General features: G+C 40.5%; 1 protein-coding gene across 6 annotated transcripts in view; it reads right to left on the bottom strand.

The window, feature by feature from the left end:
• The window catches only part of LOC108244313 (FERM and PDZ domain-containing protein 4-like), a 59,327-nt gene that overhangs the window by 21,253 nt on the left and 23,829 nt on the right, over positions 1–14,245 (bottom strand). For 4 of the 6 annotated variants that reach the window (XM_017430410.3, XM_037973853.1, XM_017430411.3 and 1 more), the window contains exon 2: positions 1,263–1,385. In XM_017430410.3, the coding sequence (XP_017285899.1) occupies positions 1,263–1,385 (123 nt within the window). Of the gene's footprint in view, positions 1–1,262; positions 1,386–2,102; positions 2,597–7,674; positions 7,765–14,245 lie in introns of those variants that run through there. The other 2 variants (XM_017430415.3, XM_017430412.3) reach the window with 2 other exon arrangements.

The raw sequence follows: 14,245 nt of genomic DNA, 5'->3' as shown, positions 1-14,245 counted from the left end.
AAACATGTGAGGAGAGCTGCAGACCAGGGACGATCCAGAAATGCTCATGAATGTCAGTTTAGAAGCTATCAAAGTTCTCAAATAAAGCACCTTTTGAGAATGTCAATGTTTGTTGGGAATTATCTTACAAAACTAGGAAGGATCTTTGGTTTAGACATTAAAAGTTATGGTTTTTTATTGATTTTAGTAAAAAAAAAATCGCAACTTTTAGGAAAATGCCCCGCGAAATCAGGCATTTTAGCCGCAACAATCACAAAAAACGCCTGTGAAATCCTGGAGGGACTCCACAATAATCACTCATATCACAATCGCCCGTTTTTCTTATATCACTCAGCCTTATATGAGCCGAATAAATCACTTCCTAAACTGGTTTAAAAGGCACCTAACAGGAAGTGACATCACGTGTCTTCTTCCTGAGTTATTTGGGCTTATTTTGTATTCCACGCTGCACAAACCCACAAAGAAGAGACGAGACCGCAGAAACGGTGACGAATCACTTTAGAAACAATAAATATTGGGTTAAAGTTGCAGGAAAGTTGCGGTGTTCATTTATTTATATTTACTGACAATTTTAACTGAATCAGCATTAGCATCGTTGAATTAGCGTTAGCAAAGGTATAGCTTAGCATACTTTATCTTCGTCTGTTCTGCTGAGGTCCTTAAATCATAGTTTAGTTAATGTTAGTATAATTTTATCTTAATTTGGCTTTTCCTCAGTTTTCTTCAGTATGATTTGGTCATTTTGATCCTGCCTTTGTTTGTTTAAACTTATTTTAGTTTAGCAGTTAGTTTATTGTAGTTTTTATCATGTCTGATCTGTTCAGCTGAGGTTTTTAAATCCTATCATTTAGATTATCCCAGCTCATGTTTTAGATTTTGTTGTGTGTGTTTTGACTCTGTATTTTTGTGTTCACATGTTGCAAAGCACTTTGCCTTGTTGCTGTAAAGTAACTATAAAAATAAATTTGACTTTGCTTACGTGCTGACTCGTGTAAACGTGTTTTTCTCTTGTCCTGCTTGGAAGAATTTGTAGAAATGAAGCCTGATAAGATGCTAATATGTTTCATTCTCAAAGCAAGAAGTAAACAAATGTTTGCGTCGCCCACAGAGTTTGAAACTTGGATCATGTCGTGCTGCACAATCTCCTGCGATATATATAAGACGTCTCACTCAGAGTACCACATCGAACTTTAGCCCGATATCTGCAGAAAGGTCTTGGAAATATAAAAAAAACTGCAAAGCATGATTAAGATCGGACGTACTTGGCAAGGAAGTCCCGGGCATCCCTGGCGTTGTTCATGCTGTCCCAGCTGTACGGGGGCCCCTGCAGCCCTCCCCAGGAACCCGGGCCAGGGGGCGGCCAGCCAGACGTTTTGTTTCTATGGCTGACGCAAAAAAAGAAGAAAGGAAAAATCAGCTTACATGTAATCAAGAATACATTTATTACAATCTGCTCGAGTGAGGTCGGTGTTTAGACAAAAGGGGATCAGAAGTTTGAATAAAGATGGATTTTCAAGCCTAAAATAAAGCTACAATTACCCAATTTACTAAGACTGTAATCCATCGGTGAAAACAAGCATGGAAGAACTGGATTACATCGAATTTGTTACACAGAAGCAACAAATCTTCAGCTCTGAGAGGTTTTTTTGTGCTCCTAAATCCCTCTGCTCCAGATAAAGGTGCTCGGAGAGACACTTCGTGCACCGCTGGTTAGAATCCTCTCAGTCCAATTAGTGTGATTCCTCATCTCTCAGCGTGATGCAGTTCTGCTTCGTGCAATTGACCGCGTTCGAATAACAGCCCGCCGATCGATGGTCGCACATATGAGCAAAACTTGCATGGGCACGGCAAGGGAGAGCGAAAGTACCGATGTGACAGCTGACTCCCTTATTACAGATTACTCTAAGGATGTCGGGACGGGGAAAACGGCTCCAGACGGGACAAGAAGGCAGCCTCGATATCACAGAAATTTACAAAAATGAACTTAACTGAAGCTATTCTTTACGTTAGAAGCCCAAGCTCTCGGTTCAGGAGGCCGGTTCAGGTTGGTCATTAATGTAAGAGTCAAAAAAACAATTCTTATAATAGGTAAAGATCCATACTATAAAAGGACGTCATCGCCATAACAATCCAGCCGTTTAATCCCTTCATTGTGCTGTTGATGGGTTGGATACATCACTCTGTCATGCCATAGCTCAAAGAATATGGAAAATTAAATTGTCAGTGTCCAGACAATAAAGCTGTCCTTGCATATCAAGCCTGATGGATGGAGGACAAATGATAAAAATGCCAAGTTTCACTCGTTGCACAAAAGACGAGTAGTTCCATGCTTCCATTAACCAAAAAAATGGTAAAAACGATTAATTTAAAAACAAAAAATAATCAGTTGGGTTCCTTTTCCCCCGTTCGATTGCAATCCACGGCTTTTACTTAAAAGCTTCTGTTTTTGTCTTCCGAAACAAATCCAGATCCGCCACGGCTCCCGAATCCCAATCGGAGGCTCCGGCGTTCCGTAAACTCAGCGGCCGTGGTGTTGCCGGCGGTGCAGCCAGACGTTCATCTGCGTTTGTCATTGTGCTGCCGCCGGGAGCGGCTTTGGTCCCAAACTGAACGAAACTGCCGTGGCCTTGCCTCCTTTATCCCATAATCCCTCTCATCACAGAGAAAACAAATCCACGCTGTGTGTGAGTAGTTCTCCGTGTGTGTGCTCATCCTTCAGGAAAAAGTGCATGTTTTTTTCTTAATTTGTGAGGATTAAAAACGACGGGGAAAGTCATGCTCGAGTCAAAACGTTCCCGATGCACCCAAACGTTGTTGCAAGGATACAAATGTCTATTAAAAAAAAATAAACAAGCTTAAGACGATAACTAACGGTAAGTGGCTATCAGGAAGTGGGAGCAGGTGTGAAACAAGAACAGAAAAACTGAAGTCAACTAAGACAGAGAGTTTAGAAAAGGACAAATAAATGAAATAATCCTCAAAAACTAATGTCCAGAACTCTAAAACCTCAACATATATGACCTGCAGGCAACACTGAAAACACCTCCTGTATCCTCAGGCTTTCTGTTTTATGTTAGATGCTTACTTTGAGATCTAAAACCTATAAATTTACAAACTTTAACACATCACAACGCACACAACTCGCACATAAAATGTTCTCTGTAGAACAATTTTCCTTTAGCATTACTGCCATTAATGTCTTTTTACATAAACGGTGTTTTGGTGACAGGGAAAAAAAGAGAAACTGAGATTTTAACAAATGCTGTCATAAAATTCTTGTTTTAGATGTATCAGTGCGTATTTAACAAATGTCAAAAAATTAAAAAACGATAATGCTGCACAGTAATTTTCTCATGTTCCCCTTCTATTTTAGGCATTGCACATACTCAAGATTTGTCGTGACTATTGCTGACAAACTTTGCACATAAGTTGAAAAAAAAAATGCTTAGAATAATCTTCCTTTTTTCATTTACATGTGGACATTATCGCCACCTACAGGCCCACAATGATTATTACAGCTTTTTAAGAATAGATGCTGCAAAAAAACGATATCTTATTGAAGTCATAGCGTTGGGCCTCTTTCGCACTGGGTGACAACCCCTCTAAGATGTAAAACTAAATAAATACATCAGTTGGAAGGTGGATGGTTCGTCCGGGGTCTTGGCGTGGTCTTCGGGAACGCAGTGGGCTTCCCATTACATCTGATCGGACGTGATAGGTCCACAACGATTTTTAAAGCATTCACAAAATTTATTGCATTGGCAATTTATCGGAATCCTGGGTGGAGCGCGGGGGAAACTACGACCACCGTCGTGACCAAGTCACAGAAACAGCCGAGCGCGGACGTAATGCCTGTGTTAGCAGTGTCTTGTTGGCATGGCGTGATCCTCTAGTTCACGTGTCAAACTCTAGGTCCGCGGGCCAGATCCGGCCCTTGGTAACATTTCATCTGGTCCCTAAGATAACATTTAGGTTTAATTAGATCTGGCCCTCCAGTTTGGGACAGATCGAGTCTTTTTCGCTTCTCATTTTGCTTCAAAAACTGAAGTTACTGTTACTTTGAAGCCAAGAAAATGAAGTTTTAATTCCTCAGTAATCCTTGATTTTGACATGGAACGGGCAGCAGAGAGCATCAAATGGGACCGATCAAACTCCTGTTGAAAAACTTGGACTTGAGTTAACGTGCATCAGCGTAACAAGGAGTCTGCTTTGATGCATGTCGTTTTCTTTTTCTTTCCAAGTTAAATGTTAGTAGCTGTATGATCGGAGTTTTGCTGAGGGCTTTTTAGCTGTTATACCGGAGACAAATTCATCAGAAAGCATAGGAAATAAATGTGAATGATGCGTCTTTTTAAGTTTGACCTATTTTTCTTAGTTCATTAAAGCATGTTTGTGTTAAATTCTACATAGCATGTAACTGGGAAAAGGTGTTTGATATTTCTGTATGAACGGCTCAACATAATACATCTAAAACCAAGGTTAATTTGTGGATTTTTACAATAAATATTGATCGAGATTGGCCCTTGGCTCGGACAAAGTTTTTAATTTTGTGGAAGTCAGCTCGTCACCCCTGCTTTAGTTGCCTCCTGGCGAAGTCTGAGAGAGTTGTGACATGGTAGGCTGTTACAGCTTGGTGAACCTCTTGACGAAGTGGGGGGAAATAGAAAGGAAGGCCTTTTCGGTGGGTACTACAAGCATAGCAGTGTCATGATTGCCTTCCCAGCGAAGGAGGTTTTCTCGATTTGCCACAATCCAGCCACATTCTAATGAGCCACGAAGGTCATGGAAAGGAAAGCGATCACCTTCCAGTGTGTGTGTGTGTGTGTGTGTGTGTGTGTGTGTGTGTGTGTNCCATGTATTTGATACATTGTGGGGACAATTTTCCTAACATATACTACCTTGTGAGGACCAACTGCTCCTCATGGGGACCAAAGCCTGGTCCCCACGAGGAGAAATGATGTTTTTGGGTTAGGGGTTCGGTTTAGGACTAAGGTTTGGTTTAGGGTTAGCTATGTACTGGTAATGGTTAGGGTTAGGGTGGGGGTCAGGGTTAGGCTGTAGTTAGGGTGTAGAAATGAATGGAAGTCAATGGAAAGTCCCTGCAAAGATAGAGAGACATAACATGAGCTTGTAGACTGACAACACAACCTGCTACAAGAAAGACAGAAGTTAAATGTACATTTGGCAATGAACCGGCAAGGATTATTCCAATAATGGCATATTTATGTCATCACTTTTTTTTTTTTTTTTTGTGATAGTCAACAAAACAGCAAAGCAGCCGATATATTTATATACATTTGAATAAATCAGAACTCTGCAGATCATTTACGGACACTACACCCTCTGTTATTGATTTATCATAACCAGTCGTGGAAAGACTTTCTCATTAGCTTGCTTTAAAAAAAAATTAAAGATTAGCTCATAGTGGTCTGTTCTACAACAATGCATATCCTCTTGCATCCCACCAGTCTGTCAATGAAACGTCCTTCCACCTATATGTATTTTTACACCCGAAAGAGTTGATCGACGTGGATAAATAAAACGCCCGTCCCTGTAAATAAACGGGGACGGTGGTTACTGGGGGTTTGCTTTTTCTGCTGCATCATATGTCAAACTGCACGACCTTCAGTCCAGCCAGCTGGCAAAGACCCGCTTACTTAACAACACTCTCCAGTCAGCAAGAACGGACAGCTCCAAAACACAGATCCTTACCGTTCAACTCGATCAACACTTCGTTCCTCCGGCCCTACGGCTCTGAACGCCGCCCCGCCGCCAAAATATGAAACATGAACCACTGGATGGATTTTAAGGACACTTTCAGAAAGAAATCATTGCATGCACCTCTACAACTGATTAACTTTAGGTGTCAATCCAATTAAATATGGCTGCCACAGCTTATCGGCATTAGCCAGCACAGAAATGACCATAGAGCTGAAATCTGATGTGGCAGTAGCTGCTAATCGTGCTAATTGTAGCGTAACTCTACGTGATTTTGCTTATTTTTAAGGTTTGACCAAAACGGCTACAACTGTGATTTGTCTTTGTGTTATGATCTAAGTTTCTAGCACGAAACATGATCTGCCTTCCTTCAGGGAATACTACGCCCCTACTTCAGAATGCTTTTGTCTCGTACATTTAGCAGACACGAACCATTAGATATGGGTCTACTGTTTCAGCTCCTAGGAGACCTCGGCCCTTTATCCTTCATTTCAAGCCGTCGGTCGTCTGATCGGCTCCGAATTCTTCCTACAGCCCGACAATGACCCCGGACACACAATTTGAGTCATGAAGAACAAGGAATCCTGCAACAGATGGCGTGGTCCCGACAGAGCCCCGAGCTTATCATCATTCTGGGATTACATAAAGAGACCGAAGCAACGGCGACGGCTTAAATCCTGCAGGGAAACTTTGGGAGCTTCTTTAAGACATTTTATAGCGCTGCGTGGCGTCTTGGGGTTTTTTTTTTCTCCATTTTTTTATTACATGAGCTGTTGTGTGTACGTCCTGTGACTGACACCCTAAGATGGGCGGATCTCCAAATGGTAAGAAGTTAAAGATGGTAATATTTTCAGTCGGATAACACGGATTTCAAAAGGCAAAAAGGGGGAAAAACTAAAACTTCTAATTATTTTGATGGAATTTGTTTATATCATTTCAGCAAGCATGTCACTAGAAATTATAAATGCTTTTTTGAAGCATTTTCGGTGCTCGCTTTGGAAGTTTTTATCCATTTTTGATGAAAAAGTTGGGTGGTCTTGCGCGCACTGCAAAAATCTTCAGCTTTTTTATTTCAAGCAGGCCCCTAAAACTGCTTTTTTTTTTTTTTTTTAAATGATTGTTACGCCCTCGGTGGAAGACATCTTGTTATTTGGGCTCTTAACATTTTTCCCATGAGACATTTTCAATGCCACTGGTTTTAAAGTAGGCAATCAAAACTCAGCACAAAAACAGCAACCTTTAAATATTTTTGCCAGATTTTTCCGTTTTGTGCACATTAAATACTTTGATTTCCAAATAACCAGGAAGCCACTTGAAGACGATATTAAAAGCTGTTCGTTAAAAAATAAATTGACGACCTTAAATGTAATATAGTTTAGAAATTATTCTGACCAAACCCAGTAAAAAAGCCATAAATGTCTAAGACCAAAGTTAGTATCATGACGTTTCTCATATGGGTTAGACGAGCGTTAGCCGGTGCTTTTTTTTCCCATTTTTCATTTAAAGTTATAGTTCTGATTCCTTGATTAGGGGTCCCGTGTAAAGCTTATAAAGAACTATCTTACCTGTTGTAGATAGCGCTTTGAACATCTGGAGAAACGAGGTTTATTTCTGACCAGATCAGGATTAAACTTCAAACTGAAGTCGTTCGCTAAATTTCGACCCGATTAAATTTCGACCCGATTAAATTTCGTATTTAACATTCTTTTCACGAGAAAACATCAGAATCATCGTTTCCTCTGTGGCCTCGTTGGCGAATAATTGAAATTCACAGCATTAGGATCCAATTGACAAATAGAATTTGCACAAACATAAAATCTCCATGCAGATTGAATGATTCTGCACAAAAGGCAAAGAGCAGTCCCGAGATGTTTTAGCCTACATTTTAACAATGCCTTCCGAGGCCGGTAAGGGCTCCCCCCCCCCCCAGCTTAGCTCGTCCTGCAGGATCCTCACCAGTTTACACTCTGCAGAACATCTGGGGTAATTTCAGATCATGCACAATTCATCGGGAGACCTCTTTTCTTCCATTGACGAGCGCAGCTGCTGTGGAAGAAAGAGTTGGAGGTTAAGCAGTCGCCCGGAAAACACATGAAACATGCATGACAGATGTCCGTTCACGTCGGGGTCTCGCCCTTTTCAGCTCTCCTCCTTTAACGAGCGAGGAAAGGACTCGTTTGCGACGTTTCTGCTACGACAACGGGGGGAAGTGACTGAGGAAACGTACACAATGTTTTCTAGAAAACAACAATGTACATGTATTATGAAGGAACTGTGCATCATCAATGAACAGGTCCTTAAATTTGCTTCAAAACTTCTTTTAAAAATTGTTTATATTTTGTTTGAAAATTGTAAACTTTTGGTTAGAACAATTTTGCGAGCTATAAATATTAAAACATGCCAACCGGGGAGTCAAAGTTTCTGTTTAAAAGCAACCCGTTTACCAGACTGCAAGTCAAAACACAGAAAGTGTATATAAATATATATACAGTATATAATTAATTTTAAAAAACTGACAAACTTTCTGATGAATGGATGGAAATCCTTGTTGATATAAATACTGATTATGCAGAGTGAAAAACCTTCTACAGTATCATCTGTTTTCCACTTTTAAACCACAAAATAACCCTAAAACAAACGTTTCCCCTTCAGCCCAGCCTTCTGAGGACATTAGATCATGTCTTCCTGCTGAACCGCCAGCGCCCCTCCTTTGAGTCAGAGATGTATTTGAACCCTGAACTGACGTCTTATTTTAATTAAGTGAATTTGTGCTTTTATATCAACCGATCTGCTCCTCATCCGTCTCTCTGGTTTCAGTAATTGGCTTCTTAACGAGGCTTGTTCGGTTCCCCCTCCTCGTTCATTTAACAGTTCCTGTTCCAGCCATCGCCCGAGTCGAACCTGCATCCTTTCTCCGCCGCCTCCAAACGCTTTTCATCATCAAACGTTACTTTCTGGTTACAACCTTCTGTGTGCTGTATACACACACACACAAGCACACTCGTGTGTATGCATGCATTTAAATAAGCACTTAAAGGAAATTTCTCTATGGAAGATTGAAGATTAAACTCCGTGGATATCTGTTTCCCAAACAAGCAGAACGTAAGGAAAAAGATGAAAGAAAGTGTAAAAGTTGCTCGTTTGCAGGAAAGTGCACATCTCCATTTATAGTTACTGCTAAGTTTGAACTTTTACCAGAAGATCAAATTTAACAGATCTTTGTTGATCCTGACAACTTGATACGTACATAAATGGAGGAGAAATTTATCGAAACTATCATAATTTCTGTAAAGATGTTAAAAAAAAAACAACATTTCATTTGTTGGGTAAATTTATGTCATTTAGAATTTCACAGAAATGGAAACCTTTCATGCCAGGGATCATATATGATAAGAAATAACAGAGCTCAGTGAATGTGCGGGGAATCACTCTCAGCTACTACCATACATTTTGGTTTCAGTATCTGTCAAATTATCCGAGTTTTTGTGTTGGTCAAAGTGTCTTAGCTGTGGTGGTCATTTCGAATGTGGTTCACTCCAAAAGGTAATCAGCTGTATACGTGCAGCCCGTGACTGAGTGAACATGTCGTTAAAATCCATCCACAGGTTGGTGACAGATGTGGGCCTGTCGCGATAAACGATAAATCAATTAATCAATTAATCGCATGATTTTAAAAAATGAGGTCGATAAGTTTTGTTTATCGACGTTATCGTTCCGTCGTGTCTCTGTCTATTTCTACGGAAGACACTGGAGGACAAAAGGCCCCGGGGCTCTTCACTGACCCCTCCCTTTCTCTTAGAGTCAGGGGGGCGTGGCCTATCGTGTCAGGTAGCCAGCCGAGGTGCATCGTGTTGTTCCTCTGCAGCGTTAGCTTTTGTTAGTTTGACTTTTTGTTTATAAAACTGTCAGTTCTGTCCATCTTCTAAATATAAAACTAATGATTATAACTTTTTGAAGGGAAGTTTAGTTTACAGATTTAATAATCCTTACTGTTTTGGTTGAATTTAGGTTTTATTTCCATTTTTTTAGTTTATTTTTCTTTATTTTGTTTATTTTGTGTTTTAGTTCCAGTGTTAAGTGTTCTTTTGAAAGTAAAGTTTATTAATCTTTGCACTATTATGTCATTATCATTACATTAGATTAAAACAGCCTCCAGACGATATTATCGTTTATCGCAATCATTTCTGACAAATAATCGTCCAGCAAAATTTATCGTGACAGGCCTAGGCATATGTAGTAGTAGTATCCTTTATTTAACAAGGGAAAAAAGACTCATTGAGATTAAAAACTTCTTTTCCAAGAGAGAACTGGCCAAGACAGCAGCATAAAACAAATCAAACAACAAATCTAAAAACAATGTTGGCTACGAGTCAGTCAGTTCTACAGATATTGGACTAAAATCTAGCGTGGTAACGGCGGAGAGTCCCCAGATTATGCAAAGATCTTTGTTTAAAAGTTTAGCATGCAATATGAATTCCTTCAAGGAGCGCCGGTTTCATTTCAGTATGTACCCACTCAGGCGCATCAATCACAAACGTCTGTCTCTTCCTGATCACTGGAAGCAACATTCAGACTCTGAACAAAAGGCATGTCTATCACCTCCAACAGCATCTTGTTTTTCTGTGTTGCAGAGCTTTAGTTTAGAAGCTGCACAAGTGGACAGAAACAACAACAACAACAAAAAAAAAAAATACACAAAATTAAAGGTTTAGCATTCTATGAAGGAAAGCACGTCACATGCCTTTCAAACTAGCGTATTTTCCGGACTACCAGGCGCACCAAGCTAAAATTAGGGGAAAATCCTGTTTTGTTCATACATTAGCTGCACCGGATTAAAAGCTGCAGGTGTTTTAATGTTTATTTACCAAATGTAAGAGAATCTGCACAAAGGCTGTTTGGGAACACATGCCTTTTATTAACATTTACTTTTTACGTATACGTATGAGTACCGGTAATTAAAAGTACGAAACATGTACTCTGTTGTTGAAATTATTTACATAATCTACAGCACACCAGAAAAATATAATCGGCCTACCTTTGGGGTTAAAGGTGCAGAAACACGGCTTTAACGAGAAGAAAAGTCAGTCATTCATCGTTCGTTCTGCTGTTGTACGGCACTACTTTGCCTGGCGGAAGGACACGTGACCAACACACCACTCTTTTCTCCAGTGACTGTGTCTGATCACATGTCCTTCCACCAGGAAAAGTAGTGCCGTACAACAGCGGAACAAACCAAAACAAATCCACAGAAAAGCCGCACCCGACTTTAAGCTGCAGGGTTCAAAGCTTGTGCAAAAAGTAGCGGCTTATAGTCTGGAAATTATGGTAAGTTCATATTATGTTGAGAAATTATTACATTCAATGATTACGTTCACGTTCCACAACAGACAGACGCAAAAAATTACCAGGTGGATCGATAAACATAAAAGGTAGTTTTAAGTCTCACCAGTCGAATACCTACGATGCAGTCTTGGCTCTTCACAACAATTTCTAAATGTGTGACCGAACATGTCCACGCGTCTGTCTACGTCAGGGGTGTCCAATCCTGGTCCTCAGGGTCTCCATCCTGCAGGTTTTCCTTGTTTCCTCTGCTCCAACACACCTGATTCAGAGGTTAAATCACCTCTTCATGTTTTGCAGAAGCCTGTTAATCACCCATTGATTCAGATCAGGTGTGTTGAAGCAGAGGAACAAGGAAAACCTGCAGGATGGAGGCCCTGAGGACCCTGCTTTGGCTGGTCAATAATTCAGGGACCATAAAGACTCATGAGATAAACGGATGAGTCTATGATCTATGTAGGCGTCGTATAAACCAAGAACTCCCAACCCATAATCGGAACTGGAGCCTTAAAGATCAGAGATAAAGTGGCTTCAATGAACAAGTAAAGAAGTTTAGTTGCTTTTTGTTAAACTCTTATGATCTTCACTTGGATGACTGAATATTAACAACCACCTGACTGCTTTGAAACTCGAATTCACGGAAAGCAACAAACAAAACGCCAAATTTACTCCCCTTTCACACTGTGGTAATGGATTTATCCAAACACCTGTAACTGAGGCGTTACGTCCTTTCAGTCTGTGGTTGCTTCACGACACCCAAGAATTAGGAGCTTGGGTGTGTGCCGATGAAGCTTCTGCTTCCAGTTTGTGGGACGTGTAAATATTCATCGCCTCCAGTTCCCCGTCAAAACGCAAACCGGCTGAAAGTATGACAGCTGACTCGAATATCTGCCCTCGACACTTCAGACGTTATTCTGCGGGGCTAAAAATACCCCGCCGTCACTAAACGCTCGGCGAATGAGATTACTCAGGAGAATGGCGATCATTAGGATGAATGAGAAACACTTAAGGCCGCGTTGTGCTCCTTGAATCATAATGTCAGAGAGGAAAATCTCTCCGGGCTCAGATTACATTCACAGCAACAGCGACGGAGGCAAAAAGGGACAAAAATTAAAATTGGAAACTTACAGAGCAGGAAAACATCATTTTTCAGGACAATCTGAAAGCTAAACATGTGATTTTTATTATTGAGGAGTATTTTTAACAAATACCTGGGTGTGTTGTGTCTTGTTTTGGTCTCATGCTTGTAAAGAGCTCAAATAAATCTGAATTTACATTATGATTGCTAAGTAAAATGGCCGCAGACCAATAATATGAAGGTTGTTCCATGTATTCTAGTAACAGGCTGTAAGAAAAAGTCTGAAAAATGACTGTAGTAACACATAATACAGCTCGGTACTTACTGGGATTGACTGATTGTACCCTGTACGCACTGTAATACTGTATTACTGCCAAAAATACACTTTTGTTTTGCTTCAGAGCTGGGCTGGGACTAATCAGAGAAGAGCATCCGCAAGTGAGTCTCCAGAAAGACTCAAAAGTTCTCAATTTCCTTCCCCGAGTCATAAAGGGTTGCAGTCTGGTTGCTTGAGTTTTGAACACGTATTTGGAACAGATATTCAAACAAAACGGTCACAGGGTGGTGACGGGTGTCTGGAGCCCATCTTTGGGCCGTCCTTCTCAGATGGAAAACACGCCCAGGTCGAAAAACAAGTAATTGGTCCAAAACTGGTCCAAATCTGCCTGACGTGTTGATGTGTGCTCTAGTTTATCGAATCATGAAAGAAGTTGGGTACAAATCGAATGATGTAACGAGCAAGACGCGTACACATGAAAACAAACCGTGATTTTTAATTTTTTTTTTAAAAAGTTGGTCACGGATGGCTCACTGGTCGCCAACACTCAGAGTTCAGTCGATCTGCAACTGAAAACCTGCACGTTTTTCTAAGAGACGACCTTAAACAACTTTAAAGTAAAAAAAAAAAAAAAAAAAAAGCTTTTTATGAACAAATTTACGGGAACATGGGGGCAAAGTCTAAATAAAAGAGCATGGAGGAAAAAAAACAAGAGTTTCAGAACTAAAATAAGCAATTAACTGCAAAGTAAAGTAACTAAATGGAGGATTGGTCACCCTTTTAATGCCCAAACATGCAAACCAGGGTCATGTGACCAGCTTTTAAATAAACATATGATTGCAAGATGGTTCATTTGGTGATTTGGTTAATACAGAATATATAGTACACAGTGGCAATCAAGTAGTAGTATTTAAAGTAGACCTAATCACTCCACTGACAGCTGAACTCACCTCCAACGCCCTCTTCTGTTATCTCCACCATTTTTTATTCATTTAACCTTCAATCTCACTGACACCTTCCCCAAACAAACCCTTCAAACAGAACTCGCCCCCTGCCTGAATAAATGACACGGGGAAGAAAGACGACAAGGATTCATTAAGTCTACGATCCCTCTGTCGTGTTCGATTCGTTCCACAGGAATGCTCCGTTCCTCGAAGCGCGTGCGAGAGCAGAATACGCGAGACGATATTTTTATCGTTCTCGGTCCTGCGACCACGCCGATGTAGTAAAGCCAAGCGATCAATTATTGATCACATGCTCACTAAAAGGCACGTTGGCCATGTTCGAGTCCAGGAAACATCCTTTTTTTGTAGGTTCGGTTGGTCTGCTTGTGGGAACTGCTGCCGCCGCACATAATTTAGCACGTCGCTAAATGTTTCAGCAAATGGACGCTGCAGCTCTAAAAAAAGAGGTGCACGGTACACAAAGTGGTGCTGTTGTGAGAATTTATTTCAACATTTGTAACTCAAGTTTCACATTCTCTGTCTTCCAGGACAAAAACAACTGAACTCGCTTCTCGAGCTTTCTCAACTATTGAGCAATTTGAATCTGTCTCTTTTTCAGTTCCTCCAGGATTTCACGGGCATTTTTTGTGATCGTTGCGGCTAAAATGCCTGATTTCGCGGGGCATTTTCCTAAAAGTTGCAATTTTTTTTTACTAAAATCAATAAACAACCATAACTTTTAATATCTAAACCAAAAATCCTTCCTAGTTTTGTAAGGTAATTGCCAACAAACATTGACATTCTCAAAAGGTGCTTTATTTGAGAACTTTGATAGCTTCTAAACTGACATTCATGAGCATTTCTGGATTGTCCCTGGTCTGCAGCTCT

Source organism: Kryptolebias marmoratus, linkage group LG23 (assembly GCF_001649575.2).
Source record: "Kryptolebias marmoratus isolate JLee-2015 linkage group LG23, ASM164957v2, whole genome shotgun sequence".
NCBI classification, from domain to species: domain Eukaryota; kingdom Metazoa; phylum Chordata; class Actinopteri; order Cyprinodontiformes; family Rivulidae; genus Kryptolebias; species Kryptolebias marmoratus.
Note: the sequence above shows the minus strand (reverse complement) of the source record. Positions and strands in the feature narration are given on the sequence as shown.